This window comes from Bombus flavifrons, chromosome 15, assembly GCF_040668555.2.
Source record: "Bombus flavifrons isolate JBK064 chromosome 15, iyBomFlav1_principal, whole genome shotgun sequence".
Lineage (NCBI taxonomy): Eukaryota > Metazoa > Arthropoda > Insecta > Hymenoptera > Apidae > Bombus > Bombus flavifrons.
The window spans coordinates 8,677,095-8,702,455 of record NC_138456.1 but is presented as its reverse complement, the minus strand read 5'-3'; the positions used below and the strand labels follow the sequence as shown (position 1 = coordinate 8,702,455).

The window sequence follows — 25,361 nt, the reverse complement described above, 5'->3', positions numbered from 1 at the left end:
ATAGTATGCAATATCGGTTTGTCTATAGAGGCTCTTACAAAATTATGGGTCGATTAGAGAACAACCGGCAGAGGAGAATGAGGGACGTGTATTTTTCAGTCTGATGAGGTTTTTGGATTTTTATCTTTCGATCTTGATCTCATTTTAACAAACAAAAAGTATTTGTAACGTTTTAAACCTTTCACCGTGGATTAAGATGACGGTATGTTGCAATAACTTGTGTTGCAAAGTGTAAAAAAAGGTGTTTCATATGGATAATCGTAGCGAGGAATTATGCACAGAAGATTTTTTTCATATTCTTTTCAAGCTGTACGTTTGCTACAAAGATATTTTTTGCCATTGGAAAAATATAATTGGGTGAAAAACAACCGAAAGAGCGTAATAGGATTAATTGTTAAATTAAGAGATGGTATAATTTAATACGTCGTTATCGTCGTATCATTCTGTATCTCGTATGTGCACTTTTTATTTCATCGATTTTAATCATATCTTCGTTCTTGTTAATCTCAATTTTGAAACATCCTATACTTATACCTCGTCGACAATGAATAGCGAATCTATGCATATTCTTCGACCAGCGACTTACTTTAGGCGGAACGATGGGCATGAAAGATTCTTCGAAATTTGAGTTTCAAGTACGTATCGAGATATTTCTGAGTTTGCAAGAAAACAGAGGCTTGGTTGTTACAGCGTCGTAAACGACGCATTATTGTATCATTTTGTTCATGGAAGTCGAGTAGCTGTTGAAGTAGCGCTATGAGTTCCGAGAAGGTGTTTCCGGCTATCCTTAACTGGTAGCTGGAATGAGAAGCACGTTTTCGATAATCGATACGCTGAGAATGTGGAGATGGTTGGATTGCTGTAAAACGAGGGAAGAAAAATTGTGAAACTATCGGAGCTTGTCTTTTTAATTTATGGCGAGATATTTAATACAATAGAGAGAAATAGTAAACTACAAATAAAATAAAAATTTAAGGCCATGTTAAATCTACAAATATAAAAATATTTAATAAGAACGAAGTACTTTAGAAAATTGATAAAATATAGGTTACAGCTTAATAAATTTTCTCGGTATTCAAAATATGTAGTAAATATGTTCTTTTTTAATGTGGTTGATAATTGTCGATAGACGACAATATTTAATAATTGCTATTGGAATCTCAAAGAAACGACCTTTCATATGCAGCAACCTAATAAGTATTAATCTTATTCTTAATAATTCTCCCTCCACGAGATACTTCGTTGAATTTCTTCATTTCGATGTAATATAATTTCGTTCGAAACACCATAGAGAAGTCAATGAAGTTACGTGGGAAGATAAAAGGATATTAAACGTCAAGTGAAAAATACATGAACAGATAGTAACTTCTTGGTCTTAGAGCGTCTCATAAAACTTGCTTTACCGTTGTGCAAAACATTGACGTAGCGATATTAAAAACGCAGTAAGAAAACTAAAGGGAGCTTTCAATGACATTAAAGAGCGTAGAAAAAGCGAGACAGAGATGTTGAAAAGTGGTGGAGATACGTACGACAGAGAAAGACGAATATAGGCTTGCTAAAGTATGCTGAGCTTCAACTCGTCTACATTACAACTTCTGTAACAAAATTAAAAAAGTTTTCACAGTATATTAGAGGGAAATATGCGGAACACGGTGTTATTAGAGATTCAATAGACGGATGAATAGACTTAGAGTAACATCGGATAACGTTGCACTATTACGAAGAATGTAGTTACATTAAATTAGCATTGTCCCGGGAGATTTGTTGGAAAATGAATTTGGCGAATATTTCGCAGATTATGAGTTCAACCTGATTCCTTGCAGAACGTTCCCGGAAGTAAAATATGTTACAAGCATTTTAATACAATTAATATATAATTATCTAGAATAAAGATTGTGATATCAAATTTAAGACGAAAGAGATATATCATAGTTCATAAATATCAATTCGTTCTTAAAAGATTAATCTCTTAAGGGCAAATTTTTCCTTGGTTTATTAATCAAAGGAATTGATAAAAAGCGACTCATGATGCAACTAAATATAAAATATATTTTTTCTCAGGCATATAGATATTTTAGCACATACAATATCACAGCTGTAAAAAATCCATAAATCAATTACAAAAACTATGGACTAAATTACAAACAATTTATGCTCGTATGTGTCATGCGACAAGTGTGTTAATTAGTTACAGATAGATTAATCCTATAATAAAACTGATATAATCTTTAAATTAAAAAGTTCAGCAACAAATGCTATATCACGATAGCGGAGCAACAATTAGTACAGGTAAATGTAGAATGTTTTTTTCTGACAATGTTACCTAACTCATTCACATTCGTGAAAATTTGTTAATTCATAAAATTTGTTTTATTTTCACCAATCTAATAAATTTACCAACATGGTTCACTGATCATCATCGTGAGTCACGTCATCGTTAAATGACTCATGTAAGTGAGTAACAGTTTATTTTTGTTGCTCGAAGCACCGCATTTTCCGTCTTGAGATGGAACGATCGCATTTCGCAGGACAGATAATTCGAGGAACGTCGTTTGCAGATCGTGGGACGATCGATCGCGTTATCAAATCAGATGCAGCTGAGTCTTGCTGCATAATCCACTTTATCGTCGATTCGATTAACCCTGAACGAGGTAAAACGAGCGTGGTTGGCAGCAATGGCTAACGAAGCCAATGCGAAGAACACGACGACGCCATGTTATCATCCCTCCACTTTGTCCTCCTCTACGTGGCGTCGATTGAAAAGCTTCGAAGAAGAAGGCAACGGTGAATTGCTAGCTGCTAAAGCGGTAATATGTCTACCTAGCGAATGAAATATCGACAGAGAATCGATAGAGAATGTTTGATAGAGAATATTCTTCGGCGATATAAATCATGATGCCGGTTCGATGGAATGCAGAAGTTATGGATCTGCAGGGGATAATTCTGGAAACTACATTTTTTTCTGATATTGTCTTTTCTAAAGAAAATAATATGGATAAACGGTGCAAGAAATTTGTGAAATTATAGAAAATTGTAAATTATAGAAATTATAGAAAATTGTAAAATTGTATGAGATATTATCTTTCGCGGAGAACTCCTGTTTTATGATAAGAGGTAAAATATTTTTTAAAGAGTAAATAATAAAGAATGAATGATAGTAGAAACTGGAAGAAACTGAAGGATATATACTTAAGTTAATGCTATTTACATAATTTAAAACAATAGTCAAAAACAAAAAGTGAACTGGTAGGAAATATGTTTATGAATAGACGTAGAATAATTGTGGTCGATTTATTTATCTTATTTCTGACCAGAGGAAAAGGAATTCTTCGCTCCCTTTTTAAATAGATCGTGTAATTTAAGAAAGTTGATGTTGGAAAAATTATACAGTCTATTTAATAAGCGTTTTATTTAAAGAAGTTTTAAAGAAGTCGCTTTTAAAGCTCGTTGGCTACTCTCGTTTATTTCAACCGAAAGTTAAAGTCGTAAGTTACCTTTGGTATTCAATTAACTGCTGCATAAGAAACAAGAAAGTTAAGATAATAAGTGGGTTAAACTTCGAAATCATTACGTATTCTCTCGGAATTAACTTTCATGAAGAATTGTTACACGAATATCGTACGAAATCTGCCTCATTTTTTAATAATTCTATTGTGAAATAGTAATATTGTAAAATTGTTTCTATTATTGTGAAGATTCCAGATTTAAAAATCTAATTAAATCATTAAGAATCATATGGTGAAGTAATAGGTAAATAAAATAATTTATATTAGTTTTGTCAAAATACGAGTACAAAAAATAAATTAAGATAATGGATACTTTTAGCACAGTTTTACGATACGAGTCAGAGACATAACAAAATTATCATGATTTAAAGGAAAATACTTTATCATAGCGTTGTAAAATAAATACATCAATTTCTTCGAACTTTACAAAGCTATTATTGCATCTAAATAAACGAACTGACAGTGATGATTAGTGAGAAAGATATTAAGCATATTCCTCAACTTTCTTTTCATAACCACGATGTTAAAAAGAATTCAATAGTTTAAACTGCCTAAGACAAAATATTGACCTTTAGTATGCCAAAAATGACAAGCAAGTCTTTGGAATTTCTTTAAGTTAAATAAATGTAAAATATCAGTATTAAGTAATATAGCGTAAGTATCCTTGTTTTATATTTAAAACAACGTGTTACAAATTTATACTCTAATTCGTTTATTCGCCAGACATGAAACAAACATTTTTAAAAACCTAATATTTCCGCCGATAAAAGAATTCTAAAATCCGTAAAAATATCTCTCTATATATGCTGATACTATGGTGTATCAATGATTTCTAGCTATTGTTTCATTAATCTCTATCGTGTGGACAATTTAAACCTTTCATTGGCAAACATATGCGTATTTTCCAATTTTGTGGAACGAAATCTTCGTCAGAAAATTTCCCCGTGTCTACCATTCTGTATAACCACGTATTCATTACCATAATTCCCTTTGCCATTCGTCTATTAACCATGTCACTACCTTTAACTAGAAATTTCTGTCATATCTTTTTATAATGAATTCTTTATACTTCACTGCAGCAACTATGAAGATCTCGATAATGTGACAATTCTTTTATCTTACATTATTTTCACCGATAAAAAGTGTGCATAAACTTTCGCCCTTCGAAACGACACTCTTAATTTCAATAAATTTCGCTGCAAAAATGTATTTATTTCGAGGCTTGCTTTTTCTTCTGGACTTCAACGTTCCAGCTGAAGTCGTAACAAACTTTCAAACTGAAATTCAAAATTCCGTCAAAAATGTTTACCACTGGGAAAAGCTATACTCGACCAGGAATTTTTTTCGGAGCAAACGTTTCCGTAGTTCGAAATTGGAAAACGGTGAACAGGGAAAAGTTTGCGCTGCCCTTTTTCGGCGGCCGATTTTCACTAGTATGAGCTCTCTTCACAAGCGAAAAGTCACACGCGTAGGTGGACGCGAAAAACAAGTGTTTATCGATGTCACGTACCGATCCCGCTTCGACAGATTTTTTCGCGCTGCTGTTTACCCACCGTCAACACGCTTTTTTCATTTAACGATTATCAAGAGGATTGCCGCCTATCTCTGCTGTCGTACTCTTCTCCATCGATGAAATGCTCCGGGGTTGCATTTTAAATACTTTCTGTCTCTCTCTTTCTCTCTCTTTCTGCTCTCTACATGCTGTTCGATACTCTCTTTTTCAATTTCTCTTCTTCTCCCGTCTTTTCCTTTCTATTTTACAACTCTTTCGCTAAACTGTTTCTGACCATCGTCAACGAGATGCCATGATTACGAACGCTATACCAAATTATAACTAATCGTTCCCGATCAAAAGATATCTTCGCTTAAAATCCACTTTGTTTCCACTCGCTTGTTTTTACGCCAGTCTCTCTTTATTGCTATCGCTGTGTTTTCCTTCTTAGTCTCGCTGTTGGAATTTTATTGATCCTTATGCCTTAATTACTCGACTTTGTGTTCTCTACTTTCCTACGCGCTTGATTTTCCAAACGTAACACTTGTTTGTTATTAATTTACTGTTATTTTATGTAAAATAATTACGGAAGAGATGCAGCGAATTATTTTCCGTAATGAATTATCATCATTTTTGAAACGTATAATTGTATATCGCAAGTATCTTCAGAAATAACTGTGGAAATAAGTAAATATATAATAATAGGAAGTAAAATTTGGAAAGTTTAAATTTTTCAGGGTACAAAGCTTGAAAGTGTGGAATTTTATAAAATTAAGAATTTGAAATTGGAAATTTAAAGATTTAAGAATTGGAAGAATTGAATCTATAATTACGCGAGTTCTACTTATCATTTTACAACCGATAGTTTGAGAAATAATTGCCATCTCTTCCTACAATCAATGTTTCTATTTACTTTGTTTTATTAATTACTTGTATTTTTATTTCCCATTGTCGTTTGTTTATCGTTTCGGTTCATTATTTGCTTCGTAATTCTATGTTAAGAATCTTAAATTTCCATCGGTTTAAATCATCGATTTGAAAAAGCTTGTTTTCTCTTGTAACCCAAATACCCCGACAGCTTACAAGTTTATCGATTTCGTTCGAATTACGATTGGACAAACACGTTGAACGATCTCTGTAATAAATCGGATACTAACACGAGTGATGAAAATCCAAAAATACAACCCGATTTGTCCAGATTTATCATCCATTGCAAACAATCCTCAACCTTTCTGCTTTCAAAACAACCAGTAAATTGTCGCGTTCCAGTGTAGAGAAATTACATTTTCACGTGAAATATCGCGATTACGATCGAAATTTGTAATTAGACGAAATAACATCGTCTTGTAACAACGTGTATTATACATTGCCTCATATTTCCTGCATATATTATTCCGTTTCAGTGTAATACGATGATAAATCTATTTTATATGCGAAGAAAACGCTATAATTTACGTATTACAAAAGCTATGTTCCAGGTAAATTTAAGAATTAGTAGAATTATAAATTGACAAATTATATTATTAATTTAGCAAAGGATTACTTGAGGATTACTTATTATTTAAAAGTAAAGAATGCTTTAAATCATTATTATGATTTATCATAATTATGATGTTATCATTAATATTATATTATATATACTAGATTTATAATTTTAGAATTTAATATTATTTAAAAATATTAGATTCTAAATTCTATCAAGTTTAGTGTCATTAAGAATTTTATATTTCATAATATATCATTCAATTTAGATATGATTCTCTAAACAGATACATCAAACACAATTTATCAGTTTAATCACTGTGATAAAATTATAAATTCATGTACGTATTATACATATCGTGCAGCACTCTGACTTTATAGTAAACTTTATAGAAACTCTATAGTATTGTACTATCGTGGACAAATTGTCTAAGAAATATCGGGTGAACCATAAACAATGTCGCGAGAAAACCTAAGTGCCGACAGGCCAAAAGGGTTTGGACACTTCAATGGACCGAACGACCCATCAATATGTCGTCGGTGTTTCAGTCGAATAGTTACGCTGAAAAAAGTGACCATGACCGCGGACGGTTGCGGAACATGTAGGTGGTAGAGCTATGAGAAAAGACAAAGGGATGCTTAAGGGAAAAAGACGAATTAACAGGCAGTATTTAGTTGAAAAATCAGAGTGTTGTCAGCGTCGTCAGAGAGAGTGCTGTCAGCGTCGTCAGAGAGAGTGCTGTCAGCGTTGTCGAGGAGGATGGTCCGCGTGAAAGAGAGTCAAATTAACTGTGGCGGCACTCAACAGCAAATACCACCACTCGACACTAACTAGTGTCGGACGACGACAGCGCAGTGGTTAGCACCTTAAGTTACGAGCGTTCGGAACCCGGGTTCGGATCCCGGCGACCGGAGTCCGATTTTTCTTCCACGCATCCAAAATTGGAAGAAAAATAGCAGTACCCCATCAGCCACATCTACAGCCAGCACTACAATTATCACGGACAACACATACGCCTCATCACTATTCAGTTGTCTTAGTTATAGCACGTTTCTGTATTTAGTTCACGTTAAATAACCATCGTTTCCTGTTTAATCTATTCTAAATAAATAAAGAAAATCCTACAGTATCTCTGCACGACATTAGGTAGTTAATTAAATTCCAATCGTGTGTTTCAAGCGAATTAAAGACGACAGAAAGGATACCGCGGTGAGTCAATGGTTTACAATTATCCTCTCTCCAGAGCCTTTCGATAGTTGAAATCGAACCGGAAATATATCAAACGACTGGTTCTCGCAGCGCGTTCCGCTGCTTTGGCTCGACATTCACCTGTGCCCGGGTCTCTCACGGCAATTATTCCGGGGCGGCGCGACGACAATATCCAGGCAGGCGAGAATGGAAAAACGACGAGGAGGAAAGCAACCGGTCGGATCCGAAAAAAGGCCATGGCCGCCACGGTTGAAATTAAAATCTCACGCAAGACTTAAAAGAGCCGCTAAAAACAGTCCTTCGCTTCTCGTTTCGTCGTTGAACCGGCGTGTCTGGCTACGAAAACGAGGAAATAATTTGCGTTCCACCGCCTCGTTGTCGTCAACGTTTCAACAAGAAGACCACGGAATCAGGAAGAGAGAAAAAGAAAGAATAAGAAAAAGAAAGAGGATGAAGAAATAAAGGAAGTCGTTGAGTTAGGCCTGACTCGTTACTCGTTCCTACGTCTGGCGTTTTTTGTCAGGTAAAAAATTTCCACGGGAAAAGGAACCAATTTAATAAGGTCTTAATAATTTGCCAGCAAGGGAGAGCAGACGGCTGTGTTTGACGGCTAACCCTCTTGGTCTCTGCTCTCCTTTCGCGAGAAAAGCAAATTCACGCTTTCTGTTTACCACACCGTTCGAACGAATGATATTTGGCTCGACTGGTTTGCGCGAGCGTTTCAACGTTTTCGCCTGTTTAGAAATATTGGGAAATTTATTAGCAATAAGTATGTTAAAGTAAAATAAAGAGACATTTGAACCAATCGAATCTTTGGAACGTCGAGAAACATTTCAATTTTGGGAAAATGTAGAGAAATGTTCTTATCGTTCACCATTATTTCTCGTTTTAATCTTAACACTTTGACTACCACGCCGAAATTGTATGTTTCGCTCAGGACGCCACAGTGTTTTAACACAGTGCACCGTTAGATGCAAGATTTCTTCTCATTTTTTCTTTATTGATGTTCTAATAAAAATGTTTAATTGTTCAACGGGGCACTTTTTATTTCAAAGTATCTTCTATTTATCGGTTATATTTAAAATGCCCTAACTGTCAATTTTCATTCAATTTTTGCAATTGTAAGAAGTTCAAGCGCTCCGGTCATCAATGACCACCGTGATGTCACAGGAGAAACCGTGACCAGCCATATATGACCAACGTGGCAGTCAAAGTGTTAACATCTTCAAAAGTTACAGATTCGTCTTGTTTGCTGATGTTGGGAATTATGGATCGTAATCGCCGAAATAAATTTGTAGGAACACTTTCATCATATGTAGAAATGATAATAAAATAGTTTTGTATTTATTCAATATTTACAAGATGTTCTTATCTAAGATTATTATTATTATTATTATTATTATTATTATTATTATTATTATTATTATTATTATTATTATTATTATTATTATTATTATTATTATTATCTAAGATCATTACACGTGTTTCAGTACTCATCTAGTGTCACTGTTACCATGCGTACGGATCAGTGACATTCTTTTGTTCTATGAGACGCTGCGCATCCACATATATTCACGCACATACTCACACACATATATGTGTATCACTACTGCGCGGCTGATCCGGTGTAGCTCACAAAATCACATATATTCCAATAGCTGAAACGAGAGCAAGATCGACATATAAAAATTCGAGGATCGTAGCAGAATTAAATTTGTCGTGAATACATAAAAATCCGTAGTCTAATTGTTACATTCACGTCATATCGCGCAATGTAAATCAAGGCGAAAATAACGCGACAAAGTATCGAACAAAATCAGGGTTTACGGTCCAGTAGGCCGGTTTTCACGATCAGCAGGGTGGTCTCTACGTAGCGGGAGGTTGCTTTGAGCGGCGCGTAAACGACAACGTTTTAAAACGAGGGAAAAAGGGCTGGCGATAAAATTTCTCCGAAGTTTGCTCTTTGTACTGACGCTCCCTTTCGCGACGAGACAAATATTTGCACCAACCAGGGAAACAGAAATACTTATTCGCGACAAATAAATACGATGAACACAGGAGGGAGGTTTCAGAGGGCTGAGGGGTTGGTTACGAACGATACAAAGTAGAGGGTGAAAGTTGAAATGGAATTAGTTAAGCACCACTGTCGAGTGGTTCTCTCATCTCTTGTTCTCGTGTAAAAGGAGGAACAACGTGCGTATCTCGAGATAGCGAGATTTTTATGAGATTTTTTGAAAGGAAGGAAAATGAAATTTTTGCCCGACGACCAAACGACGGACGTATTATTGACTCGCTCTACTGTGTCACTGCGAGATTAATTCAACGCTGCGTTACTCTTTGTTCCAGGGACCTCCAAGGGAACAATATCTCGGTGATATTCAAGACGGACTTTGAGGACATGGCCACGCTTCACGTTCTGTGAGTATCTGTTCGTTAAATAACGAAGCGCGTCGTATACTAGTTGAATTGCGACGCTAGATAGCGATGGGATCAAGTTCGAGTATCGTTGTTTTGATACAACGAAGAGAAGTACATTCTTCAGGGAATTGGTTGGAAATTGTTTGAACTAGTTTGATATGGAAAATTAGTAACTCTAAGAACGTTCGGAGAAGTATGAATTCTCGAAAAATATAGAAAATTATCAATTACTAGAAAGTGTAGAAAATTGTTATACTTGTCTTCTTACAATTTAACAATTAATCTTTCTGCTTTATTACGTTTCTCAAAGTGTTTATAAAAAATTAATTCCACTTACAGTGCAAGACAACAATCTTTATACAGTTGGAATGTAGAAGAAAAAGAGCGATGTTCTTTTATATTGTTAGAAAGGGGGTGACTCTACGCGAAAAAAGAAGTCGAAAATATGGAATAAAAATTTTTAAAAATTTTTTTTTTTTAATTTTTCCATCGAGACAACGATCTGCAGTGAGATCCGTTATAACGTACCGCACGCGTACCGAACGAAAATTCAAAGTCGATTTTCTCGAAAACAAAGCCTCAAACGAAAAATTGTTATTCTATATTTTCGACTTCTTTTTTCGCGTAGAATCACCCCCTTTCCGTTTGTACCACCAGTTACCAACCACCCTGTATATTTATGAAAGCAACGAAGCCGAAACAGAACATTATTTTGCCAAATGCACAGAATGTATGTAATACAAAGAAATATCTAAATTATCCAAAGTGTAACTCGTTATAATATTTAGCAAGAAAACTTTTCAAAGATGCATACAAATCTGCCATTTAATTATTCAATATACAAGGGAACATTTATCTCTGCAAATGTCTATGTATAATACACATACAGTAGTACAATATAAAAAATATCACTCTTACTATCTGTACATCCCAATTGTACGAATATTTTTGTTTCTCGCTGTGTCTAGTCTAAATTCGGATCTTCCTACAATATTCTCTTTTTCTCGTAGTTTTGAAGAAAATTTTCAAAGTTATACCTTCGAACCTGGTTACAATGCGCTTGATCCCGTCACTAACAAAAGGCAAGGGACGGATAGCTTTGGTCGCGTGCTGCAAATAGAATTGAATAGAGCCACGAGCTGAAGCCCGTTGAAGCGACTCTTAGGGGAGCGAAAAGTTGGCGAAATTCCGGTAAATTTGTCGCAAACGTCGTCCGTGTGGACGCCATTGTTGCAACAAGAAGGCAAAGTTGCTCGAATTCTGTGTGAAACTCGCTCTATGCATAGAGATTGTATTCTTTCCTCGACTGTTTTCAGCTCCGTGACTTTCCTCCGAAGGGCGTAAAGTTTCTTGCACGTTTCGAAACGCGAAGAACGAAATTTCAAGATGAGATCGGCGTGAAACGAAAGTAATTAACGTTAACTGGGTCGACAGATTTGTTCGTGCTCATAATGCAGAAATAGTTAAGACGTTTGCACGCGCATCACATGCACGATATTATCTTATAATATTTGAAATGTCCGTTTTTCAACAATCCATTTTTCGCTGAATTCTAAGGATGCGTTTGTACATATACGTACACGTAGAAAAATGAAAATCCTATACGGGAGAGAAAAGAAGATGCGATTTTGTAACGATATACTATAATGACAAACTCTTTAGTTAAAAACAAAATCTTTAGTTTAGTTACAAACAAAATCTTTAGTTAACTGATATAACAAAATCGGTGTTCAATGCGTCTTTTGCAGTTGCCTATCGAATAATCAAATTCACACCATAGAAAGAGGTGCCTTCCAGGATTTAGTCGGTGTCGAGAAGCTACGTCTGAACAATAATCAAATACGTCACATCCCCGATCTTCTCTTTAGCAACATGATGAATTTAAAGCGCCTGTGAGTACCGTAGAATTAAATGAAATTATCCTTCCACTTATTTATTATTATTTCTGCATGAATTAATAGTGTACTTAATTGATAAACAGACTAAAATAATTAATTCGTTTTTCTGTGACAAAATTTGTCGTAAAAATGGCGTTCATTTAAGGGAATATTTGTAACACGAAATAATATTTTTCGAGAGTATTACATCCATCGATTTAAGGCAATATTTGTATTGAAAATACTAAATAGAAAAGCTGGTAATGGATTTTGTGAGAAAAGAGGATAAAAAAACTTGATTCTGTAAATATCCCAAAATTATTTTGCATTAGATAAATCCCAATGAATGATCTCTCTCAGTGAATAAACTTCCAACAAAAAGGTAAAAATCTCGCGGCTCGTTTACGTAAATTAAAAAGTAACTTTACCGTGCATAAACTCATACACGAAGAGACAAGTAAGTGGCCTTTTTCACTTAAGCGAATAAATAATCTTCGTGAATAAAAATTCATTCATCTTCAAAAGTTAAAAAAAATTTTTTTGCGCGCATCTGTCTGGCTGAATAAAAACCTCCAACCCCAAAAACTCCAAATGCCACGACTACCGTATGACAAACAAAAAAAAAAAGAAGAAGAAAATAGCTTTTAAATGCATAAGCTGCAAATATACATAGCGCTTTGGTCGAAACTCAAAATCCCAAGTAATCTTCGTTGAAAAAATATCAAGCCGGAAAAAGAACATACGCTTCCATATTACTCGCCATTCAATGGGACGTTCTTTAAACAAGGAAAAGCGAACAGCTACCTACATAACGAAATCATATCAGTGGCGTGCGACGGCCGCGTTTTACAATTCGTTCGACCGTTGACAGGCGTGTTTTGATATCACGAATTTGTTTAAAACGCGTGGCAGCCGCACACGCGGAAAGTCCACGCGGGCGATTCCTCGTCAGTGTCGGGCGCAGCACGGAGGTTATCGCATAAACTTTTCAGACGATGGCCTACATACCACCCACGCGTTCGTGTATACACGCGGAAGTACGCGAGTTCGGTTTGTGAAAGCCGCTTTCCTCCTCTTCCCCCCCGACTCTGCCCATATTGAACACGCATGACTTTGCCGCTCTGGGTTTAAACCTATTTTGCCTCCTCTGTTCTGCTCCTTTTTTAAAGCCGATCGTTCGCTTCTCGCTTTCGAGTTTCTGCTTCCTATACTTTAAAAAATAGAATAGCAAAGATGAGAAAAGAATGGGAGGGAAAAGCGAACGGAAGTTTCATCTATCGACTACTGGGCTACCCAGTTTTTATGTTACCCACACCTGAACGATGTTACGAACGAAGGCTATTGTTCGCGGAAAATGGAGCAGGTTTTTCAACGATCTGTTCTTCTCAGCTCTGTCGCGGTATGCGAATTATTTTTCGAATGAATTGTGTTTTAGAAGGACGAATCTGTATTCGATACTTCTCTTTGCTATTTTCGTAGGATACGTATTTTTAGTTAGTATACTTCGTTGTTGTTTTATTATTTCGTCGTCGATGCTTGTATTATCGTATTATTAAAAATTGTTGTTAGGAAAATATACCGATGTATAATACGTAATTTAGGAGTATCGTTAATTAGAAATTGCCAGGTTCGCGATCGCACCGTAAAATAAGCATCGTTAAGACAGTTTTACACTAATAAAGTATAAATAATACTAGAAGAATCCTCAAAAGAAATTATAATTTATTAGTAATTATATGAGCGACTTACAATACTTGGATGATCAGTATATAAAAACTGAAATGGAAGAAAACACTCGCTGCTCCTTTCTACAATCCCATTCTACCTTTATCTACAATCAACCAGTCAGTCGAAAAATTCATGCTTCATAACCGACCCCGGATCAAGGAGCAGTCAGCCGCTGGCCAGCAGGAAGATCGAGCACCCAGCGTCAGGAATGCGATCTAGCGAGATTAACACGAAGATCCACTTTTCCCTTGGAGTGCTTCTCGATCCTGAATCTTAATCAACTGATCCCAAGTCCGTCACTTGGTCTAGGATAAAAAGGAGAATGGGAACACATCCAACCTCCATCATGATTAAACAGACATAGCTTCTGTGTGAATGGTACGCCATGTTAACCTGCTCGATGGTCAAGAAATTTGTTCACTATAAAAAAGGGGAAGGGACATTTCTTCTATTTATGTGATCTTCGATGATATAGAAGTGAAAGGGGAAGAAAGATAGAAAGAGAAGACCAGAAGAGAAAAACAAAAGAAGATGTAAGGTTAAGAAAGGAATATGGCGGAGAATGGGCCCATCTATCACGTTGTGAAGTGGTCAGATGAGAACTCGAAAGTTCTACGAGTCTCGAGGCCTTCCACTCTGCCCTCGGACACGAAAACCTATAGTCTCTGATGATAAGGCCGGGATCAGCCAGCTTACAAAAGGACGTATTATGTTGCGAGATTCTCACGGGCATCCGGACGCTTGATAATCCTTCATCCGGCGTGGATAAGTCGATGCCCCTGTAGGAAACCAGAGAAGTTTAACACACGGATGGGGGTGTTGCTTGGCGGAACAGAATAGGACGTTTCTATAATATTAGGTTGTCCCAAAAGTTCCTTTCGTTTTATAAGGAAATAATAGATGCACAACATTTTTTGTTTTATATTATTTTATTGAATTATGTGGATCATAATATATAATTTCGGAACAATATAGTGCAATTGTAAATGGAAGTTTTAACGATCAAAGTTTATACGACAATTTTTAAACTTCAATTCTTCCGATCGAAAATTAGTACACAACTAGCTATATAATTAAAGGAAGCGAAGCTACACAGAACACACGTTTACATGAATTTTTTCAGAAAGAAAGTATTAGTAATTAAGGAATGTATTCGAATAAAACGTGTTCTCAATCTTCTGTCATCAATTTTATAGCGATTAAAATAGATCGACGTATTATGAAGCTTCCAGATATGGGACGTAAAAAAGAGTTAGAAAGAACAATATTTAAGTAATTATTCGAATATGAGAATCAACGTAAGTAAAGCGTGGAATACTTTTATAATAACAGTAAAAATATTTTCTTCAAAGAAAGATATTTAACCAGAGTAAGTATATTACAGCGACGCGGTAATGATACGCAGATTAATCGACCTACGTTTAAGCCTATTAAGCTTAAGCTTTTTGAATTTAAAAACACGGATTGGCTTTTCTCTTGAAAGTAATTAGTAATACGAAACTAAGGTATTGTATGAAATATTTTCTTCATTGAAACTTAATTAGTTACGATCTCATCTCATTGAAACCATTTACTTTAAAATCTCTATTAACATTCACGTTGAAAGCTACATTATTTAACACACGCAATTTTATCCAACATGAAATCACGCTAAGTAATTAATTTTATCTTACCGCGAATCTAACAAAATTATAAAATTATAAATATAATAGTAAGCTTACTCAGAATGTATTTATAATATATGTTAAAACAACAACTAGCGTAGATTTTTGCATCGTTATCCATAATACGCACAAACTACATTATTAAATTTACATTATACACATTTTCTTTGCATCTTATTTGTAAATATGTAAATTCTGTTTTCGCTTGTAACCGATGTACCACGTACTCATAACGAGTTACGTTATCGACTTTCGAATCTTCAAATCGATTTCAAATTTTATCAATACATACGTATATAATCGTGACAACGATGCCTCATTAAAATGCTAATGAACATTGGAGAAGCTTTATACAAATATACGTAACATGAGAAAGCGAACTGACCAACTTTACTTTTTTACCAAATCCTGAATTACATTACTCAGATACATAATTAATATTAAACATCTTTCGAAACAAATTACTTATTTTCATCAAGTTATTTATCAACAGGATACACCATAAATAATCGCAAATTCCGAGATAAATATTAAAAAATAGTGTTCGTAACTTGTATGGAAAAAAACTCCACCTTATGGAAAATAAAAGAAATGTAGAAACTACCTAACAATACAATTTCGCAATCAGTAAAAAATGACAGATTTATTCACAGCAATTATTCCAGACGCACTATCCTACGTACATTTTTCTAACGTACCGAAAAAATTGATTAATCACGCTGCACCGTCCCACGAGTAGTTTCTGTACAAGCTAGCAATCAGAAGGCGCAAAATATTAATTAACTGTACACGAAGATTCCTTCGATTCTGTGATGTGATCGTGTACCATCGTTCTGCGAAGAGCTCCGTAGTGTTTTCTGAGGTACCGTGGAGCACAGACGGAACAGCGTAGAACGGAAACATGTGATTAACCCATCGCGCAAATGTAGAAAGCTATTCGAGGTGGTAAGAGGATGAAGCTCCGCTGGTAATAAATGGTTTGACACAATGGAAAGGGGCGCGGACACGCGGCTGATTAGTATCACTACGTCGTGTGCAAGCATATTGCTCTCAGCTTGAAACGCGATACCCCTCGAACCTGTGGTGAACGTACAAGCTTGTATTTACGAGGCAATAACATTTGTTCGCTGTACACTTAAGCCGATAATAACCGGGACAAACGTTAGCCACGTCCGCTTTGACAACCTGGTGTTGCGGTGATTTAAGCAACAAAACGGTCCACTGAACGTCTTGCGATTCCTAGCCATCAAAATTTATGGACGAAACGGTATTTCGTCGCGTAAGAGACTAGGCTTCTTTGATTCTAGATATGGTTGCACGAAACGTTGTTCTGTTTACATTTACAATAGCGACAGGTCGACGCGCGTCTTATTTTCCAATGAACTCTTTTCGTAATCAAATTCAACATTTCATTTTCATAGGTATTAAATTTGTATAGCCATGTGAATCAAGCGCGTGTTGCCATTTAAATTTCATATTATATGAAGCTATTTATTTGATTTTAGAATTAGATATGTATCCTTATCAGTCTCTTGAAAATTTCGAGAAATATTAGTCTTTAGTAATATAATAGTAATATATAATATTAGTCTCAAAATATTGGAGGTAGAGTTATTAATTTTAAAAAATTGTTAAATATCAAAGTGGAAAGCGTAAATGAGAAATATGGAGGAAATCTTAATAAACGAATATTAATAAAAGATCAAATATGAAGAGAGAGAGAGAGAGAGATGCATTTGGTTTAATAATAGAAATAATATATCGAACAAGAAACGATGCCAGGACGTAGAAGGAAAATTGAATGTAATTTTCAGCAATTTTGCGCGTAACATCGTTTATCATAGTTAGCCCGCAGATATTGCATGCAAATACGGCGTAATTTATCATTAACCATGAATGTACCTAAGTTCCTTGAATATTTGCGTAATTATTTTGTGCGAAATTGTGTCATGAATACAATGTTAAATAACTCGAACCTTATAATTATTGCACCAATCGTTTCTACGAATATGAACATTCCCTGATTTTCCGTCTAAACTATGATATACAGGGTACAAATGAAAATACCGTAGACAACAGATAATTGCTTGTGCAAAAATGAATTAAAAGCCTGAAATACAATTCCTTCATTCAAGATTTAGTAAGAATTAATTTTCAAGATCCGCTACATGCAACATTTATGTAGTTTTTTTTTACGAGTTATTGGTCTGGAGCAAGTACAAAGAAATGTATTTTATCAACGACGATTTATTTTGTCTATTGCAAAGACAAACAATTTCTCGAGCAATATAATACCACTTTGTTTTTAATTTTCCAAAAATATTACATTTTTTAACGTGTAATTAACACTATACCTAAATTATAGTTACAAGCTACGAATACTGTTTTACGGAAGACGAACTATTCCCTTATGATCTCAAAAGCGGTCACCAATCAGGTTCCGTTTCACCCAACTCTTATCGCGGTAACACAAAGCACAGTACCAGCAACATTTGGAATCGAGCACTGACTAGAGAGACAGAGAGACAGAGACAGAGGAAGAGGTGCAGAGAGGAAGAAAGATAGAGAGACAGACTGAGAGAGAGATGAGAGAGGTCCAGAAGGTCCTTTTGTTAGTTCCACCGAAGGAGCGGCTACGTCGAAATTCAGTAATTGCTTTCTGGATTGGCTGGGAGCGCGGTGGGAGTTTAATCTACCGGCACTGATCTCAGGCAACGCGTTCGAAATTATTGAAATTCTAGGGAATTTACGGGGGACAAAAGTGCTACATCGACACGTGGACACTGCTTTTCATCAAGGAAAAGGAAAAGAGTAGGAAGTAAATTTAATTATCCCTTGTAACCCTTCTTCGAATCGCACCGTCAACGGAATAGAAGCATTCCACTCATGGTCGTACCAAATTGCTTGTTCAAATTAGGAACTTATCATGATCAAGCTACAACACCAGTCCCAAATGAAACCGGCACCACTAAAAGCCTGGCCTTCTCCTTTTGCTCCCGGCACGTCTGCGTGGCCGAAATTCGGTAATTGCTTCCAGGATTGGCTCTGGTAAGCAACAGTCTAAATTTGCTGGTTCTTGCTTTATCAAAGCGTTTCGAGTACGTGGAAAATAAGTATTGCAATTCAATTTGTTCAACATTTTTTCCCTTATTTAGTCTGAGAATTAATTATACATTAGTTTAGTTGTAAATAGTAAAAATTACATGGTATGTATATGGATGATTATGTATACATTTTCATATGTGTGTACAAAGCATTTCCAGAGTTCAGTAGATGTTAAATATGGTTCTATTGAATATTGTGCTTTACCAATATAACTGACAATCTACCTATTAAATACTCTTCTGATATCCGTGAAATATATACTTGTTTCAAACATCTTGCAATTTCTATACATCTCTCTAGACACGTTTCAAACTCTACCCACATAATCGTGATAGTCTTGTTACAGTGTCCATGAACTTTCGAAACGTTTTATATAACACACACAATATTTTCACAAGAGACATGTATAAGTGTTCCAGTAGTTTGGTGAACCAGTGTATATTTCTACATAGATACAATATCATGTTAATTCAACGTACTTAAAATTTACGTGAAATCGTAATAAAATTGTAAAATTATAAAATTACAAGAAAAGAGTGTATAACTTACGACTTATAAATTATTAGGCAAGAGGAAATTTTCAAATTAATTATAGAAATAAATACGATATATTATTCAATACACATTTTCCCTTACTTATTCCGGATTTCCTTGACTCCACCGAGCTTCCCTTTCGAGCCTTTATCTCTTATTTTTGTTACCTCGTATTCGTCTTGTCGAGATGCTTTGTCCGTAGCCTCGGATAGCGGACATAATTACAGACTGCGAGTCTCGTAGCCAATGGATGGTCAACGGTGAACCAGGCGCCGAGACCTCTAACCTATCATCGCGAACGTCTGGTTAAACTCGTGCATCGAGAAAAGGTTCGAACGGATGGATCTTTGCGAAGGAACGCGAGACGTAACGCAATCTATTTAAATGAACCCTACGGTTTAGCGAGGGATCCATTATCGTGATTGACTCTACCGTTAAGCGCGCGTTGCACTCGAAAAACGTTGCGTTGCCATGCATTATTCATGGTGTTCGCGTACCGAGGAAATTATGACGATAAATATGATGAAGCGCATTCTGTTAAGAAAACATTTTCCGGTTAATTTCGCAACCTTATCCCGTGGTGAATATCAAAAATATGTCGTACTATATCGATTATCAATAGCAAATATGTGGATATGGTATAAGTTAACGATAGCGTTGGTAATTGAAATTAAATTTAACATGCATGTTGATTACGTTAAGATATAGGATGAGAGATGTTAATGGTTATTTTATGTATACCATCGAGAGTTATTTCATTAACAAGCTTCTTGATTTAAATTTATCGTATCGGTATATTAATAGTTTTGCAAACAATATTATTTGTGAGTTTTTGATGGTAGGTAACTTAATATGCTTTATATTCATCCGATATCTTATCGAATATTTCATAAAGGATTGGAGGTATCAATGAAAGGCTTCTATAAAAATTAATTAGCATAGAGGAAATGAATTGTTCCTTCGTATTTCTATGATCAACGATTTGATTCAATGTCAAGTTAATTATTTTTATAGAAGAGTCTACGCTCTTTTATTACCATAATGTCATGTCCCTTTGTTAAAATAATTTTCACGATCTATTACGGAAAAAGTAATCTATTTCGTATTTTAAAAGATTATAAAATTGTGAAGAACTGTAGCGTCGCAAGTCAGACGTTCTACATTAAATTAAATCATATATTATTAAATCACATTTAAACTGTTTTAATGTCAATCTCTGTCGATACTGGTATAGATAATTCTTTTTACTGTTATTCTTAATTATTAATCTGAAACTGTATCTAACGTTTTCGTAACTAACGTAAATATTTTCTACAAGTGACAACGTAACGCTTTCTTTGAAGAGAGCTTTTTCTCTATTTCATAGAGAGAGAGACGTGTCACGTGAAGCCGCGGAAATGGTGACTCGTTACTCGTGTAACGACCCTGTGAAACCTTAAAGAAGGCTATAGCCGCCCACGTGACTGGCGCACGTGCACGCGGTCACACGTGAGTTGTGGACTGTCTCCGAAGAATTTCCATGGGGAGGGTCATCCATGGAACCGTAGTACATAGTTGACACTCGACAACTTCTTAAATTATTGATCACATGTAGAGCGAACTTGATACCAACTGTAGCGAAGTAGAACATACACCGGTGTTGTTCCACCATTGGAAATCAGACTTTAATTCTAAGACAGAAAACTTAGTAAAAGGTCAATGCACCAAGTATTGGAGTTCAACTTTCTTGCTTTTCACGATCGATGACGAGCTCCTTCTTTACAAACATTGCATTTAAATAAATAATTAATCGTAGCAACGTAATCGTTTCCGTAAACGACGTTTGTTGAATTTTTTGTGGTATTTTTATCAAAAATTTGCTGAGTTTCTCAGAAAAAAAAGAAACTAACCGAGTCGATAATTAGTTTCCTTAAAGAGAAAAACGAGTAATTTTGATTTACTCATAATCATCAGGAGATTATAAATATGTCGTGCTTTTACACGAGTATGCTAGATCATATATGATACAGGTCAATTAGGATTAAGATGGTTTTGTTTTTGTTAATGTTCTTCACAGTGTTCCTGTTCAAGGATTAACAGACTGTCAAATAAGACTGAAAAAAAGTTGTATTTAATAATGGGAAAGTTATTTTGTAACTTTTTAAGGAAAGTAGTAAGGTTGATATAAAAGAACAGCACTTCTTTATGATTCAAGTCAATATTGAATTGTGTAATAAAAATATTCCCTTTTAATGTACGCCATGGTACAAGTATTTCCGTTTTAAAAAAGATTGTTCTACCGAACTATATTTTAATTTTTAGTATTTTTGTAACATCTAATAACGATCATTTTTTCTGTAATAATTAATGGTGTCCTGTTGCAGAGACCTTAGCCACAATCAGATTGCCACGATTGGACCAAAGACACTCAGAGGGATTTCATCCCTAAAGTATTTGTAAGTGCAATCTTAACAATTCCTGTGGACAATATCATCGAAGTACCGTAATTGAAACTCCGAGTAAAGTCAAACGCAAACTAGTAGAAGCGATCAAAGATTCGTGCTCTATGCAGTAGTATCAGTCGCATTAGTCAGGCACTAGTCGCATAAAGAGAATCGAATTTTTATGAATAAAATAGTTTTTTCTTATATCGTATAAAAATAAGCGTAAGAGCATTGAAATACAAAGAATTTGTCATTAATTTATATCAAGATAAACAAACAAATTTTGTTATCAGGTATCTCGACAACAATGTGTTAACCTGCATTGACGAGGCATCGATACGAGAGTTAAAGGATTTGGAAGTATTGTAAGCAGATAAATACAATGCAATTATAATTTGTCGATCGACGATTAAATAAATAATTTTTATATATTGTTGTTCTGTTGCAGAATGTTGAACAACAATAAGTTAACGACATTAGGCAAAGAAATGCTCAGTGGCTTTTCACATTTGCGAACATTAAAGCTGGTAGATAATCCATTATCTTGCGATTGTCACTTAGCTTGGCTCTCTCGACATTTAAAAACCTATCCGAGACTTGGACAACACACGCGATGCAGCTCTCCAATTCATTTGAAGGATCGAAATATCGCCGATTTACAGGTTTGATCGATGCCAAATATTCTTACGCGTTTTCAATTCCGTGGAAAACATAACCAATGAATTGGAATAAAGCAACATTTAGAACTGAAATAATCAATACTTCGTTTTAAACGTTGTACAATTCTTTCACATACGTCTGTCCATGATGGTATTTCTACTTAGTCTAGTTTTCCATTAATCAATACTTCCTGTCAGTAAGGATCTGTACTCTTCTTCTTCTATTCGTATGAGATCAATTTCTAAGAGAAATTTACTTTATCTTTATAACACTGTCAGTATTCAAAATATCGACGTTTACTACTGATTTTTCTAAATAAAAATTATCTTTAGAGATTTAATACTAAAACTACCAATATGTAATGTGTTTGTGCTTCTAGATTTACTGTACGTAGAATATTACAATTAAAATATGACAAACGATCACTGTGCATTTACTTAGTCCACCTATGTTCATTCATGTAGAAGAGATTATCAACCCTTTGGAATATTTTAATCAATTTTTAAATATCCACAACTGATAGACAGTCTCCAAACTAAATCTTTTTTTCCTCATCTTCATCATAATATAGCTTGTAGAAGCAGTTTTTAAATTTTCTACCATCTGTTGTTAAACGATTTATATTCATATCCCTATTACAGTCAGTATTGTAATAATTAAGAATAAAAGCTAATATCATAATAATTTGCTAAAAAAACTTACAATTTTTTAACAATTACTAACACAAAATGTCTCTCCTGAAAAGTTTTCTCTACATAGTCGCAAAAGTTTGGTAATTTTAGTATTAAATTATATTTACCACGTTTCGTCTTAATCAAAATATTTTCTGGTATAACCTGGCGAATTTTTAAAGCAGTGTCTTTATCGTACTGAAATCTTTCATGTGTCTGTCCGCGAAACAGGAGCACGAATTCAAGTGTTCCGGGCTGGTTGAACGTACAGGATCAGAGTGCAGCGCGGAACCGCAGTGCCCGCATCCTTGCAGATGCGCTGATGGTATCGTCGACTGCAGAGAGAATTCTTTAACGAAAGTACCCACCCATCTGCCGGAGGATACCACAGAACTGTTCGTACACACTATTTTGTCACAACCTCCGTATAGAATTGCCAATTGTCTCCTAAACATCGAATTTGACGAACAAAGACAATCGAATTTCAAATTTAACGATAGTAACTAAATGAATTCGTATTTAACCAATGTAACGTAAATATCTTAGGATAAATAAAATAACAAGTAAATGTAGTAAATTTGGTTAAAATTTTTCTCGATTTTATCTAAAAATTAAGAACGAATAATTCCACGAATAAACTGCCTGTTGCTGGTACAACAATAAAATGAATGAAATCAAATCTGAACTTACAAGAATAAACAAAGCTAAAAATAAAAATAATAAGAATAAATAAATAGCAAGTGAAAAAACAAATCAGTTACATTACAATTGGAAAACTCGTGCACATTCATTCTCAACACGTTAGAAATTGTCACGGTCGTTAATAAAAACCAATTAATTTGATATCCACGAAAATTTCTCCGTATTCCATTCCCAAGGCAATTTCTACGCGGAAAAATCAGGCGGTCGTTAGCCTGAGAGTTTGTTAACTTATTCTCTATGTTGTCAATCATTCGCAGACGTTTGGAGCAGAACCGTATCACGGAAATCCCGCCGAAGGCTTTCTCCCCGTACAGAAAACTGCGCAGAATGTGAGTGACGTTCGCGATTAATCCAATTTATGTTTTTCTTCATGTTGTGTTCCGAACGCGATGTTTTAATCTTTGCTATTTTTTTCATCGCTCGTCAACAGCGACCTCAGCAACAATCAAATTAAAAAGGTGGCGGCCGACGCGTTCCATGGCTTGAAATCGTTGGAGTCACTGTACGTATAATGTATAATAGTAAAATTTACAGCCAATTCGAAATTAGAATATTTTTCTGACTGAAGCTTTTCGCTTGATTACAGTGTGCTGTATGGAAATAAGATCACCGAATTACCTGGTGGGTTGTTCCAAGGCTTGACCAATTTGCAGTTACTGTAAGTCGACATAGAAATCGTTTACATTTTATTTCGTATACACGTTTAATATATCATCGATAAACTTGATTAATTTGAAGAAGTAAAATTGAATGGGGAAATTATTTTGAAATTTCATTAGCACTGTAATTATTTTGGTAATTATATTATATTATATTGGTGAAACTTCAAACAGATCTGAAAATTTATATAGAACGTACGAACTATTTACTGGAAATATGTATATACTTCATACAGAAGTAGTAGTATCAGAAGTAGTATCAGTAATCGTCTGAAGCGATATAATTATTGCTATATATAATTTCATTAAATGTTCAGCATTGATAAAAGTTGTTCAAAACGTTAAATGCTATCATAGACAAAATTTCTTTATTACTTATTTATTTAATCAATTTTTTCGTTTAAAAATAGATATGCTACAGTGAACTTTCATCCACTTGATAGCTTTTAACAGTTAATTCGAATTTATCGTAAAATAAATTCCTACACACATATTGCTTAATTATTGCACAAGAAAATGGATGCATCGCGACGATATTGTAAATTGTAAACGATATTGTAAAAAACGATAGTAAATTGACGAGACAATACAAACTTTTCAGGCTGCTGAACGCGAACGAGATATCCTGCATACGAACCGATCTGTTCCGAGATCTGACCAGCCTGACTCTGTTGTCGCTCTACGATAACAACATCAGATCCCTAGCCAATGGAACTTTCGCCAATCTACGAAGCATTGAAACGCTGTTTGTATCCCGCCATTGAACCGTTAATTTATACAAATTACCGCGGCTTTAACGCTTCGAGCCCTTTCCAACGCGTTGTGCAGGATCGAATTGCAAACTCGTGTCACCGTACACGTTCGTTTCGCTGTGTACCACGGGCTCAACAGAATATTCTGGCCTCGGTTGTTCGCTGATTGACACTCTTTCAGCGTTTTCGCTGTTTCATGAAAATATGGGCAAATTGTTAGATTCTGTTCGAATTAATTGTATTATCACGATATTATTCGTTTGAAACTATTAGAGAATAGCAATAGAGATGGATATCAACGAGTAATCGTAAAAAATAGAAATTTGAATAGTTTTGAAAATTATTGGCATATAGGGAAGAAGCTTGAATTTTGCATTCTATTTTATTTTTTATTAATTTATAATCGTAATTTCGCCAGCTGTCGAATGATACTTGAGTTATTGTAAAAAATAAGTTGAGATGCGATAATATGATGATT

General features: G+C 35.0%; 1 protein-coding gene across 2 annotated transcripts in view; it reads left to right on the top strand.

The window, feature by feature from the left end:
* sli (slit guidance ligand) overlaps positions 1 to 25,361 on the top strand; it is a 217,713-nt gene that overhangs the window by 164,495 nt on the left and 27,857 nt on the right. For both annotated transcript variants that reach the window (XM_069128244.1, XM_069128243.1), the window contains exons 2-11: positions 10,037 to 10,108; positions 11,857 to 12,000; positions 21,380 to 21,451; positions 21,733 to 21,804; positions 21,888 to 22,101; positions 23,002 to 23,165; positions 23,730 to 23,801; positions 23,903 to 23,974; positions 24,059 to 24,130; positions 24,733 to 24,876. In XM_069128244.1, the coding sequence (XP_068984345.1) occupies positions 10,089 to 10,108; positions 11,857 to 12,000; positions 21,380 to 21,451; positions 21,733 to 21,804; positions 21,888 to 22,101; positions 23,002 to 23,165; positions 23,730 to 23,801; positions 23,903 to 23,974; positions 24,059 to 24,130; positions 24,733 to 24,876 (1,046 nt within the window). In that variant the 5' untranslated portion in view covers positions 10,037 to 10,088. The remainder of the gene's footprint in view (positions 1 to 10,036; positions 10,109 to 11,856; positions 12,001 to 21,379; positions 21,452 to 21,732; positions 21,805 to 21,887; positions 22,102 to 23,001; positions 23,166 to 23,729; positions 23,802 to 23,902; positions 23,975 to 24,058; positions 24,131 to 24,732; positions 24,877 to 25,361) is intronic.